General features: G+C 31.8%; 2 protein-coding genes across 3 annotated transcripts in view; one reads left to right on the forward strand and one right to left on the reverse strand.

The window, feature by feature from the left end:
• The first annotated feature begins 3312 nt into the window (after positions 1 to 3312).
• The window catches only part of LOC124360554 (DNA repair protein RAD51 homolog 3), a 105936-nt gene continuing 84317 nt past the window's right edge, over positions 3313 to 24931 (forward strand). Inside the window, exon 1 of one of the 2 annotated variants that reach the window (XM_046814267.1) lies at positions 3313 to 3523. The gene's annotated coding sequence lies outside the window, so the exon portion shown is untranslated. Of the gene's footprint in view, positions 3524 to 4749; positions 5010 to 24931 lie in introns of those variants that run through there. The other variant, XM_046814269.1, reaches the window with a different exon arrangement.
• The window catches only part of LOC124360551 (periostin-like), a 32697-nt gene continuing 15836 nt past the window's right edge, over positions 8071 to 24931 (reverse strand). The window contains exons 5-14 of the mRNA XM_046814265.1: positions 22737 to 22913; positions 20051 to 20182; positions 17384 to 17552; positions 16851 to 17060; positions 16307 to 16444; positions 15363 to 15478; positions 13966 to 14186; positions 12935 to 13094; positions 12202 to 12324; positions 8071 to 8448 (exon numbers count right to left, since the gene is read on the reverse strand). Coding sequence (XP_046670221.1) covers positions 8347 to 8448; positions 12202 to 12324; positions 12935 to 13094; positions 13966 to 14186; positions 15363 to 15478; positions 16307 to 16444; positions 16851 to 17060; positions 17384 to 17552; positions 20051 to 20182; positions 22737 to 22913 — 1548 coding nt within the window. The 3' untranslated portion in view covers positions 8071 to 8346. The remainder of the gene's footprint in view (positions 8449 to 12201; positions 12325 to 12934; positions 13095 to 13965; positions 14187 to 15362; positions 15479 to 16306; positions 16445 to 16850; positions 17061 to 17383; positions 17553 to 20050; positions 20183 to 22736; positions 22914 to 24931) is intronic.

Genomic DNA, 24931 nt, shown 5'->3' on the forward strand with positions numbered 1-24931 from the left:
GTTTCAGCGAGGGACAGGAACTGTACTGGATGTACAGGATGTACTGATGAAGGTTAGTATAGAAATGGAAGAGATTCAAGCAATAGGTAATGCCAGTGTCACTGAATACACCAGGATCATTTGATTCAGCCTGTTAACCATAGATTTTCTTTTTGCTGACAGAATGAACGGTCTACAGAATGTTTACCGAATGGTTAGGGATAATTTCAGAGGCAGGAAATTGAAATTGGTAGTAGGAAATGGGAAAGTTAAAAAGAGGTTAACAAAAGGATACCCGAAGGACCAGTGTTAGGTCCTCTGCTGACGAACATTTTGATGGATAACTTGCTGAGAACAGAAATAGGTGATAAATGACGATGATAGCGTATGCAGATGATGTACTACTGCTAGTCGGAGGATGATCAACAGGACAGTAGGCAGAGCGTAAAAACACGCCTGTGGGGTGAGCAATTGAAAAGGGTAAAGGAAGTCCATAACAAAGGTGTTGATAAAAAGGTTCGTTAGATCTCCGAATTTAAATGTTGAAGGTGAATTGATTCGATACATAAAAGAGATAACGAATCTGCAGTGATTGTAGGAACGAAGTTGTCGTTAGAGAAACGCAGAAGAAATAGTTGAAACGATGTAGGTGTGTGTAAAAGACTGACTAGACAGGCAATGACGAATCGAGCCATGATTGGAAAGCACCTGACGACATTGCATAGAGAATGGTTTGAACCAATGATTCTTTACGAATATGAATTTTGGAAGAAGGGATTTAGGAAACAGGAAGGAAGGAGTAAGGTAACCAAAAGAGATTACACACTGGAGGAATGCTAAATAGATAAGAATAGTGAAAAGAAACATTCCGCTACATGACGAATGTGAGGAAAAGGCTTGATGGAATGGAAATTGAATCATAACCTCACGAAATACCTGACAGGACATGGAAATTTCAAAGTGTACCTGAGACGATTCAATTTAGATGAATATAGACTTCAATGCAGAGCATTTGAGACAGCTGACCATGTACTGATGGAATTAAATATTTTGAGGAAGAAAGGAGAGAACAGAACTGATGGTGAGGAAAAGATGGATTAAGGAGGAATTTAGAACTGATGTAGACACGCGGAAAAAACTGAAGTAAACTTGTAAAGAATAAGGAGGGAGAAATTAAGAATGTTGGAAGAACACGCAATAAGGGAAATACGTAAAAGAGAGCGAGAGAGAGAGAGAACAAAACTTAATCCATGATCTCCAGCTGTACATGACATTGAGGTGAAAAAGACGTGCTGAAGTTTTGGGGGTACACAGAAAAGAAGTAAAGAGGTCTTTCATATACGTCACTTCGGTCAGAGATAGGAAAGATGGCCTACAGTTAATTTAATTAAGTAAAACATATGTGTGTACGATTTTTTGTATCTTCCATACTTTATGGATATATTGTATATCTTATGGCGCCCTTTCTTGTCAGATAAAGTAATAAATTCTTTATTACAACCAACAATATTAATGCACTTTCCGAACTTTCAACTACTTGGATCCCTCCATTTTTAACCCTTCGAGTGGTGGTACTTTTTTCTCCAAGTGGCGGGACATTTTTACTGATTTTGTATGTTCGCAAAAGAAAACTTATATAAAATACTGTGTATTATATAAGTATGACATATCATACATCGATTTAAACTAAATAACACACAAAATAGAATGGTAGTAATATGAAATACTTACCTTGGATTGGTGTAAAAAACCAATGGGTTGAATTTCAAAAATAAAATAAATTTTTTTTTGTTTTATGTTAGGCTGATTAAATGTTCCTAAATTTAATTTTTTAACACAATATCCAAAATAGCCATTTTGTTTAAAATTTAATTCTGAACTAAAATATGTATCGTTTACGTGTATTATTCCTAAAAACAACGCACTAGTTGCTGATCAAAACTTTTATGTACAAGTTTTTTACTGCATTTTAGTCAGTATCAGAGCCAACCTCATTCCTCCTCATTCTTCCTGGTTTGAGAGGCCTCCAGTAATGTTCCAAGTAAGGGAAGCACTCCCTATGAACCCCAAAATTACAAGCTGGGCACCAGAAGTGACTTTTACCCCCTTTTTTTGGTGTGTCCACACACTGCACAAAGTCTGGTAAATAAGCAATCCCGTGAGGAAGATCTACACTTGGTCCAGGAGGTTGTACAGTAGGTGGATGAACCGTTTGTAAGAGTTCCATTAGTGCCAGCATATCTAAATACTACATCAAATTAAAGTTTGGAATCTGGTCTTTCTAACCATACCTAATATATAGAGTTTAAGTCGCGGCATAACATCGGAAATACCGGAACAAGAGAGGCTTGCGTTAATAGACGCTAGAGCGTCTCTGCCACGCGCGAACGAGATTTAATAGACGCTGCAGCGTCTTTCACCACTCGGAGGGTTTTCAACTCTGTTGAGGGAATAACTGTAAGTCTGATCTCTATTACTTAGAGGATGATCTCATATATACGTCTTAAGCAATGGTTGGGGAAGATTATATTACTATGAGTGTCGAGCTATGGGAAATTCTTGATACGATAAATGATGACCAGAAGTGTTTCAGCGTATTTTCAGTACTGAAACAGTTGCAGTGATGCCTCATTCTAAAACGAAATATCTTTACATCTATGCCCTCATAGCTCGGAAAATTTCCTGTTGTAATAAAAACAGCTCAACAATATTATCATCTTCTTTGTTCTTTTAATCCGATTAAACTATAAAAAGTTCAAGGGTTGTAGATATTCATACATAATACAGTATTATTCTTCATTATTAAAAAAATATTGATAAAACTGTTTTAATATGAGCTTTTCAAATCACCGGACTTTCCAATCGACCAGTCCTGTTTCCTGACATTAATATTACATAATTATGGAATAATTCAGAGTCAATCTCTGACCAATCCCTTAGAAATATACGAAGATTTGGAGAGAGTAAGAAATAACTATACATTTTGTGAGGCAATTTTAAATTAGTCTATCTTTACCAACTTAAGTTGTAAACATCATTACAATGTCATTTAAAATAAAATATCAAAATCTATTCTGTTTGTGCCAAAACTGTTCACTAGTAAGTACATTTGCATGAAAATAAAATTGCATTCAATAATATCTTATGCATAGTTTACGGCATTTTAGTTCGGCAGCCAAATTTATCTAAGCATGATTTAATTTAGTACGGCACTAAAAATTGTCTTCAACACAGTATCAGGAATTGAAGCCGCACTAAATAGCACATAAGAAAAAACCTGGTCCTACTAATTTAAAATACTCAGTGAAATATGGTTGAAGGAACTTTGGAATTGGATTAGAAGTAATAAAGAACCATCAACAACAGTTCCTCCAACTTTTCAGCGCGGCAAATGCAAAATGTTTGGCTTATCCACATTCGTATATAATATTTAGTTTGAGGCGTATTATATGCCTACTGTGTTAATCTAAATAGAAGAACTAACAACTTATTGTGTTTATTGTCGTCAACTGGGACTAATTTATTCCTTTTGAATGTTACGTCGGTAAGTTAGGAATATCAGAACTCTATTAGTTATAGGTTATGTTTAATTATGATAACAAATTTCCTGATGTGATATCAACTGTTGCTTGATCCTTCAACAAATAGAAGACCGACAATATTTTAAATTAGAAAGTACCTTAACTCTTTGTAAGTTAAACTCTCCCTGTGTTGTATAATTTAGGTACAGTGCCCTGTAGGTATAGTGTAGGAGAACATCTTATAGGTTACATTAATATATTGTTTTAGTTTTGTCACAGCTCATTACAGAATTTGAATTAAAATGTATGTGTATTTTATTATAGAGATAACATTCAGTTTATCTAAATACTTTTAATAATTTCCCATAGTAATATACACTTTTATTTTCTAACAAGAAATTTTTAGGTGCTCGCAAACCATATAGCCTATCATACAAAAATTAATAACACAGGCCTATTTTAGGCAGTTCTCCTAAATACGAATTGTAGTTAGATGTTTTATAATTTTTAGGTCTCTTGATAATTTGTAATGTAACCCTTTAGAATATTGATCTGTTACTGATAGGTAGGCCTACTATCTTGTAGGGTGTTTTTCATTTATCGCCATGAGCGCAGTACAGCAATAGACAGATTTATCCTGTTCAGCTACGAGTTCCTTTCTCAAACTTTTTGAAATTGTTGACACTCTCTGCACCTTAGTTGATTGTTTTCTGTTGTCTACCTATTCACATTCTAGGCATCTTTCATTGGAAAAAACCAACAAAAATGTGAAGTGGGTAAACTAAATATCTACTTATTTTTCAATGTTATTAGGTAAATGGTTATTTTTCTCACACCAACAACTCATGGAGAGCTATAAGTTACTTCCTGTACATAAATTGATCTTCTGTTCCCCATCCTATCAGTACGAATAGAGAAGAGAAACTATGAACTGGGAAATGCAAACTACCAAAACTACTTATGAAGTAATAAAAAATTCAAAATATTCTAGGCAAAATCTCTTTATGAATTTACTACAATAAATAAATGAACATAAGTTATAACTTTGGGGTACAGCATAAGAGTCTGGGGTAGCTGTGCTAAATATAAATTCTAACATTTTTAGGCTTCAGAAAAGCTGTAAGAATTATCACAAAATTCAATAGTTAGAGAGTCGTACAAAGTTGCTTCCAGAGAGTTTGAATTGCTGGCTCTGCTTTGTCTCTATATCTTTAAGGTCACATACTGCTGATTTAAAAGGACTAGTTCAGGGCAGAGACATAGATCAGTAGGATGCTAGGGGTAGAAACGGCTATTGTGTTCAGCAGCACAGAATTTCAGTGTATTAGCAATTGCTTTCACAAATGGGAGTGAAGCTAATCAACAGGCACTGAATCATTAAATAATTGTTAAATACTCATTAAACAAATGATCCAAGCTTGTTTAAACATCTGTTGTGGTCAAAATCATTTTACTCGGTGGAAGAGATCACAGGGGAAATTTGTTTGTTGCTAAAAACTTCCAAATTCGGTAAGTATGAATTATGATAATCTGTATGAATTAAGGTGTTGGTTTGAATGTGGTGGATGGTTAGTATATTATTGTTGTTACTTAGTCTTATACCTACATTTTGATTGTTGATTGTTATTTTAATAGGCTATCTTAACGAAGCATTAGACTGCAAGTATTGTTGTAGTCACTTATTTAAAGATTTAAATTTTAAATTTTTACCATTCGTAGGCTAGCATGTTTTATTTAATATCACATAACACATGATATAAAGTTGTAAAAACTGTGAAATTAAATAAATAGATACTTGCTTACTATCCATTTAAACGATAGTAGGCTCTAGGTTCAGGTCCAACAAGTCTACATAATTGATATAGGCATACTCAAATCCAATCGAAAGGACCATAATATTTATTATGTAGTTTCCCCAATTATTTAAAACTGAGTAACTGATATTACTGTATATTATGTAAAAATATGTGAAGAAACCTCATAAAATAAATCCTCACAAAATGGCATTGAGATCTAGACTTTCACTCCTCCTTCTGCTCCCCTCCCAACCAATGTCATCCTGTTTGCTTAAAAGATATGTCGCCAGCTGCTTTGCTAGACCACTTTAATAGAACTGCTTGCCATGTGCACCACGTGTTTCAGGTATACATTCTTGTCATATCGTGATTTTTCAGTTGTTCTTCTTATGCGTTGCGGAATTAGGAATGTTTTAATTTTTTTATTTACACATTTTTTGTTGTTCAATTTAAATTTTTTATGTTTATCGTAATTTGGTGATTAAATGTGAATGTTACATTGAGGTCTATTTCACCTTCCGTTTAGTGTAGCATCGGAAATCTGAAACACTCACAGACTTGACTTCTGGAATCTGGAGTCCATGTCTGTTCAAAGTTATTAAAAAACAATTTTTGGGGACTAAATTGTTGGAGCTTAATTCAACATTCACATTGAATCAGCCCTTCCCACTGTAACTGTGTTGTGATTAGTTTAATTTTATTTTGGTGTTTGACATTTAAAGCAGATGTCAGGTTAATGTTTTTCCTTAGAACGCTGTTTTTCTTTTATTGTAATACTTAATGATGGCAAATGTTTATTATCCTGGTATTCCTTCCTAGTCATCTGTCATCAGTAAATAACTTTAACAAAAAATTGATTCTCAGTATGGATCTTCTCACTAAGGAGGAACTAAAAGCTGTATTGATCATTGGAAATCATGATACAGTCAAAATCGTGCGTGTCAAAGGAGATGTTACTGTTGTACTAGATAGAGTAATACATAAGGAAAACATTAAGGTCACTTTGGATGCTGGCAAATATACTGTAATGAGTAAAGGATCTAACAATTACCTGTATTTTCCAGATAGATACAGTTGTAAGTTAAATCTCATCACAAAAATCCATACATCTGGTTAATAATTAACAGTAATTATCACCCAGAATTCGCTGTTTAGGGAATTATTTAAATCCTATCGAGCATTGTAATACCTCTTGTAGAAAACTGACTCCTTCATCAAAAATTGTAAGGACTTGAGATATCAAAAAACTCTGACACTGAAATGGTCTTCAGTGTCAGAAATCTTTTATCGATTTTAAAAATGTTTTTCAATGCTCCAAGATTCTTCACTGAAAACCTACTTAGTTTTAATGTTGAAAATGTACGGTACCCACTAATTTTTTTAATTGATTAATTCATAAAGTCATTAAATCTCAATTAAAAGATGATCAAACGTTAAACAATAAAACTAAACTTCTTGCCCCCCAAAATCATGGAACTTAGAATTATGCACTTTAAGCAATTATTTTAAACTAGAAGAAAAGGTATTTGTTTATTGTCAAAATGGGAAAGTAGTCTCATATATCACCCATTTTCGCCAATATCTTTGTGGAAGAATTCGAGCAAAAAAATCTGTCCTCATTAGTCTAACCATCTCTCTTTTTTATAAAAAAAATTATTTATCCCTTACCTTTATTTGCTGGGTCAAATCGTGCCTTTTAGAAAGGATATTATAGTATGATTACTTGCAGTTTATTCTTAGACTTTTATTGCCAATTTAAGAGTTCCTAAAGGCTTCAATTTGAGCCCTATATGTTTCTTGTTGTTCATGAATACCATAATTAATATCTATCCTACAGTTTTGACTTTTAATGTTATACAAATGAAATTAAGATTTCTTTACTTATTACCAAAGTGACGAACCTATTCATCTCAGCAACCACCCATTGATTCCGATGTAGGGTGGGCTGTATTCACATTGAATACTGAATAATATTCATTACAAATCAGCAAATGATTGGTAATTACATTTACAAAAAAATTAAATTTTTAAACCTATTCCATCCTTCTTTTTTTAATGAGAGACTGATTTTGTATATCTCTTATACTGGAAATGATATAAAAGTCATTTTGATATTGCGTAAAGTGAGTTTTTAGCGTACAATAATCTGAAATAACCACACATATAAACAAAATGAGAGAAATTACTAAATATTTATTAACAATAACTGTTATGAATGAGATACCAATAAGACTTAAAATGGACATTTATTTAGAAAGCAACTTTCAACTGTAAGTTAAATAATTTAATGTTTAAAAACTTTGAAATGGTTCCACTCTCCTTCTAACTTAAAAATTAAGTCAAAACTTTTACAACTTTGATTTTATCAATATTTAATGTTGCCCATGTATTCAAGATGTAATAGCATAATTGAGTCTCTTACATAATATTTTATAAGTATAATGTGACGATTAAAAAGAGCCAACATGTTAAAACATTGCAGATATCATATAGAAAGATTGGGCATTCATCTTCTTGTTAAAAGTCTGTGAAGCAGGAATTATTTATACCAAATTATAATAAGTAAGAATAGCTTCTTAATTATTATAATTTTCAGTTAGGAATGATATTCTTATGAGAAATAACCCACAACCTAAGGCAGGAACCAAATATGTGATATTACTAAACTAGGTATTTTATCTCCACATCTTTAACCCCTTGGAAACCAATCCTTCCATTATACAGAAAGTTGTTCTGTTCCACAATGTACATTAGGAGAAAATATAAGGTCATAATACAGTTATAAAAAAGAATTCATTTATTGTTGTTTAAAATTTTATTACATTTCTATATAATTTATTATTATGTTGTTGTGACTGAAAATAACACTATGATTTACTATTATATTGATTTACTGTTGAATATGTATGTTTTTAAAGCACATTTATTATTACACATTTTAAGAATATGTGACGAAAGCATGTTTAAAGAATAAAACGTTATGATTGTTATATTAACTGGATAATGAATCCATAATGTATTTAATTTTAGTAACTTTTATCAAAAAAATTTCAAACGTTTATGTTATAGTCAGGAAGTAAAACTTTGTCAATAATGTGAACAACTCCATTTGATGTTAAAATATCACTCTCCACAGATGTCGCGCCATTGACCTGTAAACATAAAAATGATAATAAGTAATACAGAATACAAAGATGTCTCTTAATGATAAAAGTTCTGGGAAGCTTTCCTATGACAGAAATGAAGGAAAACATATAAATAGTCAATAGTTAACATTATTGTAAAGATTAATACACTATCTCTGTATTCACTATTGACACAATTATTAAAAGTTGATGAGACCAAGCCTATTGCGGTTAACAACAATTTAGAATAAGGCAGATCATTGTTAAAAACTTGTTTCCACGTAATGATATCTATGAACTGAATAGCAACATCACACGAAGTTAGGCGAGTGTTCGCTTTTTATAGCCTTAAATATAATCAGTTTGTAACGGAAAGCAAGCTAATATTATTTTAGTAAGTAACTATATTTGTAGGATGGTTTACAAAATAACACATATTTATTTATAAAAACTTAACAATAGCCCAGTGTGTGTACCGTAACATCACTATATTTTACAACAATATCTGGCTTCTAGTTGCAGTCTCATGACTTGTTTACTGCCGTAACACACACGACAGACATTTTGTTGTCAGAGTTTTCTTTAAAAAGCATTCATAGCTAAAGTAGCTGAATTGAGCAAAAATCTTAGTTCCTATAATGTTTTTTGGATAATAACGAGGGGAACACCCCAACCAGAGTTATATGCCAATCTTGACTTGTTTTGTTTGCTTATTTTCCCCTTTCTGTTTTGCGGACCAGTAAGAGAAGTCTGCATTGTGCCTAGTGAGATGCTTCCAAAAGTACCATGAATGAACATTGTCAAAAATTCTTTCTATTATGGATTTTATCCTTATTTGTCTATTATCTAGAAAAAAGGTAAATTTTTTGAATTAAAGTAAATAATAGTGTTCGAAATTTGTATTTCTTTTATTTCAATCATTACTAAGTTACATTGGGCAAAAAAAGTCAAAATGCTAAATGGCGGTTTTATTTCATTTTATTGCAACAAAGATGTAAACCCTTTAAGTACATTCAGATATACATAAAACATAGCTAAAACTCATTCTGATTTTTGTTTTGTTCATCGCATGTGTCAAAATAAGGTATTTTTCTTCTTAGCAGTCGATGTGTTATAAGAGGTAGGGCTTGTAGATAATTTGAAATTATATAAACTCCTGAAGTTCTGACAGTGCTTTGTTTAACTGTGAGTTGTTTTTATAAATTAAAAAACTCCAAAGTATTAATTTTTAAATTTACTTAATTTATTAAAGAAATTACAAAAATACTAATTAAATGCTTTTTTAGACACCTCGAGGTAACGATGAACATACTGGAATGTATCAATAGAATTTTTATGATTATTTACAACTTCTAAATTGGTTACAGTGTTTTCAAATTTACCATGTTAATCTGATGGTGTGACAGCTGATACTGTTTGGAAACAAAACCAGTAATACTACATCCTTTTTAAATTGTTATTTTAGCATTGGTAATGAATCCAAAACAGCAGTAATTATCTTAATACTTATCTTAAACTAATAATTTTTAGAGTTAAAATAAATTGTAAAAAGAGTTATGTTTACAAAGTTATTGATAGTTTTATCTGCAGAATTGATTCTCAACTATCACATACCATAGCTCTACATCGCATTGGCCACAGGAAATTGGTCAGAATATTGATTATTTCATGAATTTGAGAGCATTTTACTGCAATATTTCTTTGTCAAAATTGTATGTTCCTGTTAAGAATAATCTGTGACCCCCTTATTAAAAATGCAATGGCATGTTTTTTCAGGCTACCGAACTAGCTTAAAAACAAACGCTTAATCTATCCGTAATTTTGGTCTCATGTCGATTTAGTGTAATTTTAATATTATGAGTATAAAATTAAATTGGTTTCCAAGGAATACTCTGTGCTTCTTAATTTTGAATAAATGTGAAAATTACCACTAGTAGGATGGTTAATAAATTAATTTTAAATATGTGGAAGTTTTAAATATACTTTCTATATTACATTTATATAGGGAGGATGGAAAAAGACTAGAAAAATGGCAATTGGTGACTGGTAGTTCCACTTTCTATGTTAAAATTGTAGTGGCAACTGAATGTGTTGATTTGTCATACAAAAACCACAGGACTGGTTCAGAGACTTTCACTAAACACTCTACACACTGGTACATATGTACGTAATAATCAATTCTGTAAATGATAAATTATGTAATATAATTACTGTTTATATATAGTATTGTATATAGTATAAATAAAGAGATTTTAAATTCGTGTCAACTCCTTTGCATCATATTAATGACAATCTGTTTTAGAACAATTCAAGCTAGCTGTTTTTGTAAATTATTTTCAAGTATATTAATTTTAGCCTTATAGAGTTTCTGAATATGATGAGAGTACTATTTGAAGATGTAATCATTAAGGTATATAGATCTCATAATAGTCTATGTAGATTTTTTTCTAAACTTTTGAATGAGTGAAGTAGGCTCTAATTTTAGTCAGTTTTAGATTTCATCTGTTGATTTCTCAATACAGTTTTAGCCACATTTTGATCAATCATTATAAATTTTAGCATATAACTTCCTTCGGTATTAGCCAATTAATTTATCAGTATATTTATAGATTTGTTTTAAGTTCCTTTAATCAACAGTAAAGTTTTCCAACTGGCTTCTTTCTTCATAGAATACCATGGACTTGCAACACTAACCTACAGACTTCACTAATCTATGGAAGAGACTAATTGACTGTTTTCAGAACATTTATGAGTGATATTTAACTGTTAAATGTGATAATCACACACTATCTTCAGTGGACTTAAGTCAAACAGCCAAATATAATGTACTGCTTGCTAACTGTTGAATTATGTATGGTCACATTTGGGAGACACTCAGGTCTTACATTCTAGTTGTTATTAGTCATGCATCAACGATAGAAACAATTTGGCAACACTGCACAATTTATTGGCTGATTCAAGAAGGATCTGCCTCCAGTAGACTTCTGTCATACTCTCTATAAGGTTGTCTTCTTAATTTATCTTATAAAATAAATAACAATTGTACATACATTTGTAATGGATGAGTAGTCACTAATCTCATTAAGTGCATAACAATATCAGTTTACTATTTATTAAATATTACATACCGTACTTATGATTTATTATTAATTGATATAACAACACTAAAGCAACCCCCTTATTGATATTATGTTTTAAGAGTTAAGGTGTACACTCATTTGGAGTATAAAATACTATTCAGTGAAAGATTCACTGTTTGTAAATAATGTTACTGTTCATTGTTCACTGGTAAACAGTAGCAGTTCTACGTTAGTTATGTAGACTCCAAAAGTAATAGGTAATACTGCATTAAGACATGGTCAGATTGACCATGTTTATGCAAAGTCAAACCCGATTAGTGTCAGATGAGTAGAGGAATCTGTAATTTGTGGGATGAACAGGAATCTGACCCAAGGTCAGGTGTGAGTCTACTACCTAAGTTATGTAGAGGCAGTTATTTTAAGTTTTTTTAGTAGAAAAAAACAATATATAAAATATGAATATTTTTAAATAGGATTATTAAAATTTATGAGAAACCGGTTGTATGATATTTTAGAGTAAAGAGTGAATGTAAATATGCATTGTAAGATACGTAAAGTAATTAATTGAAGAAAGCAATAGAGTTGTTGTCTTCAGAATCATCAAACTTAGCTAAACCTTAAAGATTGGATTTTCAATCTTTTTGCATGTTATGTCTAGTGTTTACAGAATTACCAGTGGCAGGTTATTTTAAATACGCACCTTTAAATTCTCATCTTCTCGGAGCACAGTCAAGGAGTTAAGGAGAGATGGAATCTCGTATTGTAGCTCTGTCTGTATGGATTCTGTTATCATCATAGATTCACAAATATGATTCCTCACTGTCTGCAAATTTATACATTAGTGAATTGAGTCAATGGAATGGATATCTATTAGATTTCAATTATATATTATTCTAGGGATTACACCATTATACTACGGTATTAGAAGTATCTACTGTATTAGAATTTCATGTGAAGGATGTATGGAATAAGGAACTTATCAATATTAATTAAAAATAATAAGAGGAAGAAAAGGGTTTAAACATACATGAAAACTGCTTAGACTCCAGACAGGAGATATTATTGTCCATTACATGTGTCTATGAAAACATTATGTTAATACTGGTAGAAGATAAGTACCAAAACATTTATTAGAATATTTTCTTTTTTGTAATTGATTCTTAGTTTTTGTTTGTAATTTCTAATTTTAATTAAGTTAAGTTAACAAATATAGCTGGAATTCTAACCCTACACCATAAAATTAGTAATTAATTGATTCAATAAACAGAAACGTTTAGTTTTAACTGTTGAAGGTTCTCTGAAAACTGAAAAATGAAAGGAAGTTATAAACCGAATATAATGTAAAACTAAGTTTATTGTTATACCACATAAATTTAGATTATTATTTTTGTGTATAGTTAAAAACTTATATTATTTCAATATAAAATTGTTACCTTAGCCATATATGTGGGGTCTGACAATAATCTTTGCCTTTGAGCCTCACCAATATTTTTAAATGCTTCATCAGTTGGTACAAAAAACGTTTTTGGTCTTGTAAAGTCTATAAGTTGAGGATTTTCAGAAGTTACTTTCTCCATAGCTCTCAGAAATATTCTGAAACAAATAAACAACGTATCATTAATTATATAAAATATGTACCTATAACTGTACTGTTCTCAATGTATATTCATATTTAATACGAGTAATAAGTATTTATCATTAATCTAGTTGCTTTCTGCATTTCGTGCATTGTTAACAATTTTGCAAAATGTGATTTTATCAAGTTTATTTAAAAAATCAATTTCTAAAATAATAAGATGAGACTACATCTTCAATGCCTATTTGTCTCTTGTCTTTACCAGAAACAAATATGTACATAATCATAATCATATTTATATGATATAAATCATATTTATTGAAAATGTTGATATGGCGAATGTATAAGATGCTTATACTCTAGCTTACTTGTAAGTGCCATTGAGCTGGAGTAGTTCCCCTGCTGTATTATTGACAGGAAACAAAGCCTTGTTGATATGGCGAATGTATAAGATGCTTATACTCTAGCTTACTTGTAAGTGCCATTGAGCTGGAGTAGTTCCCCTGCTGTATTATTGACAGGAAACAAAGCCTTGTTGACATGGCGAATGTATAAGATACTTATACTGTAGCTTACTTGTAAGTGCCATTGAGCTGGAGTAGTTCCCCTGCTGTATTATTGACAGGAAACAAAGCCTTGTTGATATGGCGAATGTATAAGATGCTTATACTCTAGCTTACTTGTAAGTGCCATTGAGCTGGAGTAGTTCCCCTGCTGTATTATTGACAGGAAACAAAGCCTTGTTGACATGGCGAATGTATAAGATACTTATGCTCTAGCTTACTTGTAAGTGCCATTGAGCTGGAGTAGTTCCCCTGCTGTATTATTGACAGGAAACAAAGCCTTGTTGATATGGCGAATGTATAAGATGCTTATACTCTAGCTTACTTGTAAGTGCCATTGAGCTGGAGTAGTTCCCCTGCTGTATTATTGACAGGAAACAAAGCCTTGTTGATAATGTGAATAACTCCATTGATACCCTCGAGGTCCACTTTACGAAGGGATGCTCCTTCAACTGCTGCCATTATTCTAGGTCCTACATTTGTAATTACACCAGTTCTGTACAGTTGTATACGAAGTGGGTTTTCTTCATTTAGAGACATTATTACCTGCAAAATAATGAAACATAAATAATTTTTTGATCAACAAATCCTAACGAAAAAGCTAATTTCAAACAAAAATAAGAACAGTTCTAAAATGTATGTAAGTTTCTAAATACTGAGTAGGTTTTCATTCTTCATAACATGTTGAGTAGCTTGCATAAAAAAAACTTATATTCCAATTTGACAATAAAGTACTGACACTACTTTAAAATCTGTTTTACCACCTCATAAATGGTGGTACTATTCAAATACTATTGAATTAAATTGTATTTTCAATTTGTTATTTTTTTTAATTAGTTATACATTAGCTGACCACATTCTTGTGTAAGCTATAAATGGTAATAGATAGAAATTGATAAATACTAGGAACCGCCTCTGCTAGCTTCTTGGCTGGTTCCGGTTTGCCGTATTCACTTTCCCTACCTTTAACATACAAATGTCATTACATATTAGAGACGGGTTGATAGTTTTTATTTTGAAGAGTCATAAACATCCAAGACAAGGAGTCTCAGGTTCTACAATACAAAACTCAGTTCGCAGTAGTTTGAACTTAATATAAACATAAAATTTCAATTTGTACTCCTTTAATTGATCAAGGAAACAAAATGTGATGTTTTAATGGATGGGTACCAATGACATGCGTCAAAGTAGTTTTTATACGTATGAACATCCTTAGAATGTAGTTATATTAATGTTTTAACCTTTACAATATTGTAACTAATCTTTCAGTGTCTAATCTGTCAGAGCTTGATGACAGTAAATGGATCCTGTATTGTTCTCCTTGTGTTTGGGACACCCTGTATATTAGAAATTTTAAAATTAAATCGTATTTACACAGACCAACAGAACTAAAAGAATATTAAAATAAAGTCACTAATTCCTTGGAATCACAGCTACTTTATGTAAAGTCACTAATTTGCCAATCTAAACTGAGCAGATATTCTGCCTAGTGTTCAGTTTGATTCATTATAATTTGTGGATAAGCATAAATGTTTTACATAAAATAAGTTGTGTGGTAGTAAAAATTGTTTAAATGTGGCAAGGTAGTTTTTGTTGCTTCGAACCCTTTGAGTGGAAATAGAGTCCAGAAGTAAAAGTCTCAAATATTGAAAAAAATCTTGTTAAATTTTAGTTTAAACCATTTAGTCTCAGCTGTATCCAACTGTACAAGGCAGCACTGACCTGATTGTTGTTCATTTTGTCAATTTTAAGACGACCTTGAGTTGCATGAAACAAAACAAATTTCCTAGCCTTCTCTCTGTTGCTTCTAAGTGACTTCAATACTTCTGTTGGAAGAGCTGTAAAAATTAAGCAAAATTGTCAGTCTAGTTTCTAACACAATTTCTTATTGAAACCAGGTTGTTAGGTTACTGAAAGATGTTGACTAAAATGTTTTGAAAGAATAAAAATTCTTTGACTGATTATACAAGTCTTTGAGATTATACGAGACTGACGACTCGTATACTTTTACCCATAACTTTATTGTTAAATAAAAAATGTAATATATCACAAATTTTATATACACAGTTTATTAAGTTTTTGTTTGTATTCAAAGATCTGTCAATGAATAAAGCTTATCATTCTATTAAGTATTTTTTAAGTTTACTTTTGAATTTATGGAAAGAAATTTCTAATTTAATATTTTCTGGTATTGGTTTTACCAATTCATTCAGTTGCTGGGTGTTATATTAATGGTAGGTACTATTTAGTATTTGATCTCCAATTTTGGACTTGACTGATACTATAACATCATAAATATACAATCTGTATAGTGTAAGAATTTTAACTTTGCAAACTTTTCTTTAATGATGTTTGAGGTATATATTGAATTTTTAATATCGAACCAAGATTTTTGAAGGTTATTGTGTCATTTAAGGATATTCTAAAATCAATTATCTGGTGCAGTTTCTATGCAATTTTTTAGTAAGCAAGAAGGATGTTGAACACACCTGTTATGCTTATAATTCAATGATGTTTGTGTCAACTTATAAATTTCATCACATTATGACATATTGTTTTATAGGTAAAGATCACTCTTAACTCTAGTCTTGTGTGTAAACTTCTTTCAAAATGTAATTAATCATGTTGCTGATTATTGTTGTAATGCCTTTACAAAATGTACTTACAAAACATGGCTGCTTCAGATGGAACAAACACTGTGTAGTCTCCAAAATTTTCAAAAGCATCTTCCAATCCTGCATATTGGACTAGTTGTAGAAATGATGACATTTTCTCTTCCTCCAAAAGTTGTATTAGGCTTTTTGCTGATAAAAAAAATCTGTTTATAGAACATGTATTTTGAGCTTCATTTTATATTTTATTATATTTTTGAGACTATTTGTTAGCTTTAAAAAAGTAGTAGATTACATAGAATGTAAAAATTAGGTTAATGTCATAAAATTTATTATATTGACCATTGTCTCATTTAGTAAAATTGTCTTACGATTCATTATACAATCAATAATTTAACAGGAGTTAACTCCTAAGTGTTATATAGTTTACATTGGGAGTTGCCTGCTCTTCTTTAAAGCTATGATCGTGAATACGATTCTATACTCATTTGCTATTTAATAAAATCAACAGAAATATTATGAAAATGTAAAGTTGTGCATGTCTTTCATTACTTATTTTTAAATCTTAAAACAAACCTTTAAAAGTTTTCAATCTCACCTCTATTTGGCACCAGTACATCATTGATAAGATAAATAACACCATTTGATCCCATTGTAAAGTCTGCATGGATGCGATTGTTTTCTATTTTAACACTTTTTCTGTCACAATCAAATGCAACCCTGTTGGTTCCGTAACTCCGCACTTTGTGCTCTCCAATTATAGCAGGAATACACATCACATGAGGTAGCACATGATTCTCCAGCAGCTCTGAAATATTCAACTACAATACCTCAGTTAAACATATAATTCAATGTTTCTTTTTATTTACAATTTAAATAAATATGTATATGCTATTATTATTCGAGGATTTTCTAAAATGGAGCAAAAAGAAGATACTTTTATTATGTATGAAATTGAACCATACATAATAAAAAAATGCTGTTTACTGGTAAGCTTACATACTCTTGATATTGTACTTTTTAACATTAATTTATCTTCTACATTGTTAACAAAATTTTGGCTAAATTGTATTAACAACTTTAGCTATTATGTATGGTATAGCTATTTATACTATATACTGGACGATCTACCTTTTAGTGCTTGCTTGTCGTTCAGTATCCTTGACAAACGAGAAGGGCGGATTTTTGTAAAAGCATCATCTGAGGGTGCTAGTACAGTCAGAGGCTCATTGGTAGCCCTGAGTTTTGCCATAAGTCCTTCTTTGTCCATAGCTTGGGACAGTTGTTGGAATCTTCCATCCTAACAAATAATTACCAATTTACTTGCAGTATTGATTCTATTGCAAGGTGATATTTAAACTTGTAAGACATTCCTAGAAAGAATGTATTATTAACTGAGCAATTGAATGATTCTTTGAGGTTCAAGTTTTCCAGAACTTTTAAAGATTTATATTATACTGACCAAACCATGTAAAAAATTAATGGGAATTCATGTTAGCTGATTTACAGTCCATAAAACAGCTTATTTATACTAGCTGAAATTCACACAAGAAACTAAAAAAACAAATACTCTAAAGACTAACCAAAGTCCTTTGGGATTCTTAGAAGTCTCATAAATGAGTAAAATATAATATTACATAGTAAAAAGTGTTAGCATAAGAATATATTTATATGTAAGACATTATTTTTTTCTTTTTATTCTCTTAAGCACAGAGCTTAGAAATTGCACCTAGTCCTATGAGGACCTTTGCGCTGCTTCCGGAGTGACAGGATATTCTGGATGGGTAAGGTTGGGGGTAGGGGCTGCCTCCTGTCAATATCCATGAGGAAGAATTTAGGGCACTAATCTCAAGTCATGTCCCCTCGGAAAAAGGGGAAGCCAGCTCTTAATCACCCTCTCCATTCAAAGTAGGTAGGGGCACACCCTTATGTCTAAGAGTGATGTGCTGCTCCTACATATCTATAAGGTTGCCCAGATTTAAGTAACACATCAGTTTTTGCTGTGCCAGTGTGGGTTCAACTGGAAGGTATAAACTAGTCCGAAGTGACTCCTGCTGGGTTGTATGTAAGACATACGTGGTATCCTCAGTACCAGTTGAGAATCATATGTACCATGTCACAGCCTGAACATGTTAATAAACAATAGAAGTTTTAATTATACTATAGAGTGAGTGATAAGACGTATACTATTTTTGTTCAGAAACAGCCACACAAACCGCATTGTGTGCAAATGCTATCATGGTGGAAGAATCATTATTCTGTTGCACAAAGACCTAACTCACTATTTCATGATATTATGACCTCAATACCTCTCAATAAAAAAATTTGGATGACAACTTTGCTTAGAAACATGAAGTCCTTATGAACAGTGCCCTTTCATTGAAAAAATAAATAACATTGTCTTCTTGTTTGAACCTGACAGATGTTTTTGAGCAAGATGAATTGGGTGTTTTCCACATCCTTGACTTCTGTTTGGTCTCCAGATCATAAGCATAAAACATGATTAATCTCCAGTTATGATTGTGGATAAAATATTTTGATTCTCTAGGTTTTGATTTGGTAACAGGATTCAATGTGACACATCTTCTGTTCCTGAGTATAAATTTTGATGGAACTTTTTTCAAAATTCTCCAAATTGAGCTCTGTCATATTTCTTTAACTTTCCTAAAGGTCATCAAACATTCAACCACAATCTCTATGAAGTTTCATCAATGATAAGTACCCCCTATTCTTTTAATCGTTTCTGTATGGCATAACGATTCTCATTATTTTGGTCCTACCTTATGTATCACTAGTAAACGCTATTAACATGAAAGAAAGAATGTTTTCTTATCTAAAACCCTAAATTAAATTTTTATTTTGTAATTTTCTATATTCAGAAACATGTATGCATGTGATCACTGTACAATAGTAGTATTTCTAGTATCAAATTGAACAAAAATATTTGTGTACAAAATTTTTTTGCCAAATCATATTCATAAACAGCTCAGTTTCAACACCTTGGAAGCAGAAAGGCCAGCAGCCTCTGTAATCAAAACTGAATGTGTAAGAATATTATATAAATTGAATATTTATATAATTTATCTAAAATAAATAATATTTTTTAATTAGGACATAATACATATTCTTAAAATAATGTCAATAAGACGTATTCTCATCTTTTTGTATAGTTTATTGAAATAAAAAAGATTAGTCTTTGTTAGAATATAGTAAAATTACTGAAAATATGGGGTAGGGTACGATAAGTGGACCCGGTTTTTTATATTGAAGAATGTAATCATCGATACCTAATATTCGCATCTCAAATCCTAGACTATCAATCGATATAAAGTATATATAGTTCTCAATAACAATCATATGTTTTAAGTTAAAATATGAATCTAATACTCACAGTGATCAAACAAATTATTATTTACAAAAATTAGTTGCTCCTCTCACAGTTACAGTTGTTTCTTTCCCACAAATTCCACATAATGGGTTTTTCCGCACGAGTCCAACATGTTGAAGTCATGAAAAACATGTCTTATCATCTTTCAAAGCAATGTCGTGTAGTTTTCTAAAATTGACTGTCATTTTTAATAATCAAATGTTACTTATATAAAATTGAAATATTACATTAAGAGTATTATTTGAGAGAGTTTACAGCTATTGATATAGATTATTTAATTAATTGTTAAAAATAATGAATCAGTATCGATTAATTATATCGATGGTTATGATTAAGTAATATCGTTTGCCAATTTCGATATAAAAAACCAGGTCCACTTATCGTACCCTACCCAAAATATGTTATATTACTTGAACAATAAGCTCGGCCAGATCTCTCTGCATAGCAAAGGAAGGGTCCAGGAGTCCACCAATGATGTGGACTACTCCATTGTTTGCTTCTTGATCTTTCCGATGTAATAAGACACAGTTCACAGTCTCTATCTGTTAAATTATAAAATACATGTATAAACTTGTTGTTAAAATTATTGTCTAAAAAGCCTACTTTAGGTTTTAATAACGAAATATAAAATTTTTCTTTGTGTCTTATTGAATAGTAGCTGAGAGACAACTTAATTATAATATAGTACTTTTTTGTGGCTTTGAGAAAGAACAAGGAATGTTGAAAGAATGGTCCAGAATCAGCAATTGTGTTTTATTTTTTTAGTAAGGAAATATACAGATGCATGTTGATTGTTGAGGGAGAATGGAGGCAATTGAGTGGGGATGACTATTATAGGTGACTTTATCTATCTAAAATAGGCCATTCAGAGTAAAAGAATAGTGAAAATTTAAATTTTAATTAATCAGTGTTACAGAAATCGAAACACAATGTTTATAAAATGTGTGCATGTTGTTTTCTTCATTAAAATATAGAAATTTTAGTCATTGCAATGAATGTCAATCCAGCAATACAACTAAATAGTTACATGTGAAACCTAAAGAAAGATTGAATAAAATACAAAACAATCTTAATAAAGGCATTAATAAAATACTGGAAAAAAATTATTGTTTTGTAATACAACAATGAAGAAACCAGTAAAATAGAAATGATAGCTTAGAAATGTTTATTACATATCTCAAATATTCATTAGCTTATTATTAAGATGTGGGTTTTTAATATTGTAATATTCATCAAGAGAGTTTTTTCAATAAGTTATGTTTTATAAAAGTATCTGATCTTATTTTCTATTATGCAAGGAAATGATGAGTAAATTACACCCTGTAATATAGATGTAGACATCTGTAGTACACTTGCACGGATCGATCATGTGACTTTGACATCATGTCAGTTAGCTGCAAATATATTTTGTCACACACATGGTGATTCCCAAGTTGAAATCATTGGAATATGTAACAGACCTTCAGAGAAGTTATTTTGAGTGTAACACAGATAAAGGATTGGTATAATAGATCTAATGATGACCACACATCAGTGGACAGTGAATCTCAATCTGAAAGCTCATCAAAATGATGAAGTTATTGCTCAGTTATTAGGATTTACGTATTACTTTGCATCAACTAGCTACAGAGCGAAACGTGAATAGTAGTTAATGTTTATTTGATTTTAACTGAAAATTTGGAAACAAACTAAAATGTCTTCCAAAGAACATGTTAGCACAATAAGAGCAGTTGCAGCTTGGTAAAAATACATACACATCATGTATCAAAGCTTATTTTGGGTATTTCACAAGTATGACCAGAAATGATATGTTCAATAAAAATACTAAATCAATTTAAATAACTTATTCTTGCATTTATTGTATATCTCGTAAGTCATGGCATTTCAAATTTTGGAAAAGGAGTGGTTATATATTAGTTATTATTATGAATTGTAGGGTAAAACGGTAAATATATTTAAAATTCAGTTACAATAATGTTTGATCTTACATGTGTTTTAGTATCGAACGTTTCCAGTACAATTTTAGTATTATACTACTTTTGAGTAGTATACAGTAACACTGTGGAAATAATAGTGAACACAATAATTGCTGTAATTTCTAGCCGATTCAAATTAAACTTTGTCCGGATAATAGTAGTTATACTTGCTTTGGATAAGTTTATAGGCTGGTCTCTATCAATGAAAAGTTTCAAGACAGAGTGTCATTAGCATTTGTGCAAAATTGTTATCTCAGACATTACACAATATAACAACAGTACAAAATAAAACATTTTTTTTTATTTGAAGGATTTTTATCAACTAACTTTAAACACATACTCACTTTTTAAATCTCTTAAGGTTTCAAGTTTGAAAAAAATTGGTTATCCATCATAGAATAAAATGAAAAATGTCTTATGAGATCTGAGACGAAGAAGGACATAATATAAAAGGTAATAGATTAACTGAAGTCTATTTCAGAAGAGGCTTTCAAGATCTACTTCCAAAAGTGGCTAGAATAAGTGTTTAGATTTCCAAGGGGGCTATTTTGAAGGAGATCACTTGATAAAACATATTGATGAATAAAGTACCTTTTTCTAGGTAAAGTTCAGATACTTATTGAACATATCTTATGCATTATGTGTTTGAGAATAAATTAAATTACCTTTTAAATGTTATTTAATTTTAAGAAGATTTTTCATTCCAAATTGAAATGTCTTAAGGGATAATATGGATAAAGAAAGAATATGCCATTTCACTAGATATAAGTGACACATTCTCCAAGGCCATGGACGCAAATTCTAATATTGCAGCAAGCATTGGTTGGTATGTAAAGGGTGTAAATTACATTATACCAGGCAAGTAACATACACTCAGAGACCAAAAATGAGTCAATGTATGAAACTGGGGTAGGCAAGTAGAGAATACACCATTGAACTAGCCAGTAGCATACATACAATGTTGTGGGGAGACAAGGGAATATAGCAAGCTGTGGTTGGCTCACAGAGTAGGCAGATGTCTTCAAAGGCACAAAATTAATTGAAAATTAGATCAGTAAAAAGGTAATAGCAAATACCTGTGTAATTAAGATAATTACGAGTTTAATTAAAGGGCTCTGACCCGGCTAGAGTACTTGTTGATACGGAGGTTGCGTCCACTGTACTGGGTGGGCACCAGGAGATCTGCTCTGAACTGAGATGAGGTCAATCTCCCATCTGCTATGTGATATTTGAGTATGGGTTTGAGCAGGTCAGCATTACCACTGTCTAGTCTGGATCTTTGTTCTCTTGGGAGGTCCTGTAAAAAAGAATACATCAGGTGGATCACCCATCTGCTATGTGATATTTGAGTATGGGTTTGAGCAGGTCAGCATTACCACTGTCTAGTCTGGATCTTTGTTCTCTTGGGAGGTCCTGTAAAAAAGAATACATCAGGTGGATCACCCATCTGCTATGTGATATTTGAGTATGGGTTTGAGCAGGTCACATTACCACTGTCTAGTCTGGATCTTTGTTCTCTTTGGGAGGTCCTGTAAAAAAGAATACATCAGGTGGATCACCCATCTGCTATGTGATATTTGAGTATGGGTTTGAGCAGGTCAGCATTACCACTGTCTAGTCTGGATCTTTGTTCTCTTGGGAGGTCCTGTAAAAAAGAATACATCAGGTGGATCACCCATCTGCTATGTGATATTTGAGTATGGGTTTGAGCATGGTCAACATTACCACTGTCTAGTCTGGATCTTTGTTCTCTTGGAAGGTCCTGTAAAAAAGAATACATCAGGTGGATCACCCATCTGCTATGTGATATTTGAGTATGGGTTTGAGCAGGTCAACATTACCACTGTCTAGTCTGGATCTTTGTTCTCTTGGGGAGGTCTTGTAAAAAAGAATACATCAGGTGGATCACCCATCTGCTATGTGATATTTGAGTATGGGTTTGAGCAGGTCAGCATTACCACTGTCTAGTCTGGATCTTTGTTCTCTTGGGAGGTCTTGTAAAAAAGAATACATCAGGTGGATCACCCATCTGCTATGTGATATTTGAGTATGGGTTTGAGCATGTCAGCATTACCACTGTCTAGTCTGGATCTTTGTTCTCTTGGGAAGGTCATGTAAAAAAGAATACATCAGGTGGATCACACATCTGCTATGTGATATTTGAGTATGGGTTTGAGCATGTCAGCATTCCACTGTCTAGTCTGGATCTTTGTTCTCTTGGGAAGTCCTGTAAAAAAGAATACATCAGGTGGATCACACATCTGCTTGATCAGCACCTGTCTAGTCTGGATCTTTGTTCTCTTGGGAGGTCCTGTAAAAAAGAATACATCAGGTGGATCACCCATCTGCTATGTGATATTTGAGTATTGGTTTAAGCAGGTCAGCATTTCCACTGTCTAATCTGGATCTTTGTTCTCTCTGAAGGTCCTGTAAATAAAAATACATGAGGTTAATCACCTATCAGCTTTGTGATATTTGAGAATTGGTTTCAGCAGGTCAGTATTTACACTGCCTAGTCTGCATCTTTGTTCTCTTGGGAGGTCCTGTAAATATAAATACATGAGATCAATCTCATCTGCTCTGTAATATTTGAGTATGGGTGTGAGCAGGTCAGCACTGCCACTGTGTAACCTGGATCTATGTTTTCTGGGGAGGTCATGTGAATAAAAATACATGAGGTGAATCTCCCATCTGCTGTGAGGGTAAATCGAATTTTAGCAGTAATTTATTTTTCCCCTTATTTAAGAACCTGTGATATAAACACGTTTACCACCGATTTGGATGTTTCAGTATTCCCTTGTCATAGAAAGTTTGAGGGCGATTTGTATTTATTGCACACTTGCTCTTTGACTTCTTCATTGCTCTCAAATCGTTTTTGTCCCAGTGATTCCTTCATAGGCGGAATTGTCTTAATGGATCACAATAAAACTTGTTGTTTATTTGTAATATATATAATATATTGAAATATATTCAAAAACTAACCAGAATTTTCTTTTTTTGAAAAAAATATTTATTTGCTTACATTAATGTTGTAAACTTCAAAATAGTCCCCATTAAATATTATGCATTTGTACCAGCGCTTCTTCCAATCCTCGAACTCTATCTTTGGGGTCTCTTTCAAAGATGCACTTTTAATGTCATCTATGCTTGTAAAATGCTGGCCCTTTAAGATTCTCTTTATTTTTGGAAATAATAAAATATTCACGGAGCCCTGTCTAGAGAATATGGAGTTGGATTCTCCATCGTTACTGTTTTTGGCAAAAAAATTCATAAATAAGCAATGAAGTGTGAGCAGGTCCATTGTCATTGTGCAAA

The sequence above is a fragment of the Homalodisca vitripennis genome, chromosome 4 (genome assembly GCF_021130785.1).
Source record: "Homalodisca vitripennis isolate AUS2020 chromosome 4, UT_GWSS_2.1, whole genome shotgun sequence".
Lineage (NCBI taxonomy): Eukaryota > Metazoa > Arthropoda > Insecta > Hemiptera > Cicadellidae > Homalodisca > Homalodisca vitripennis.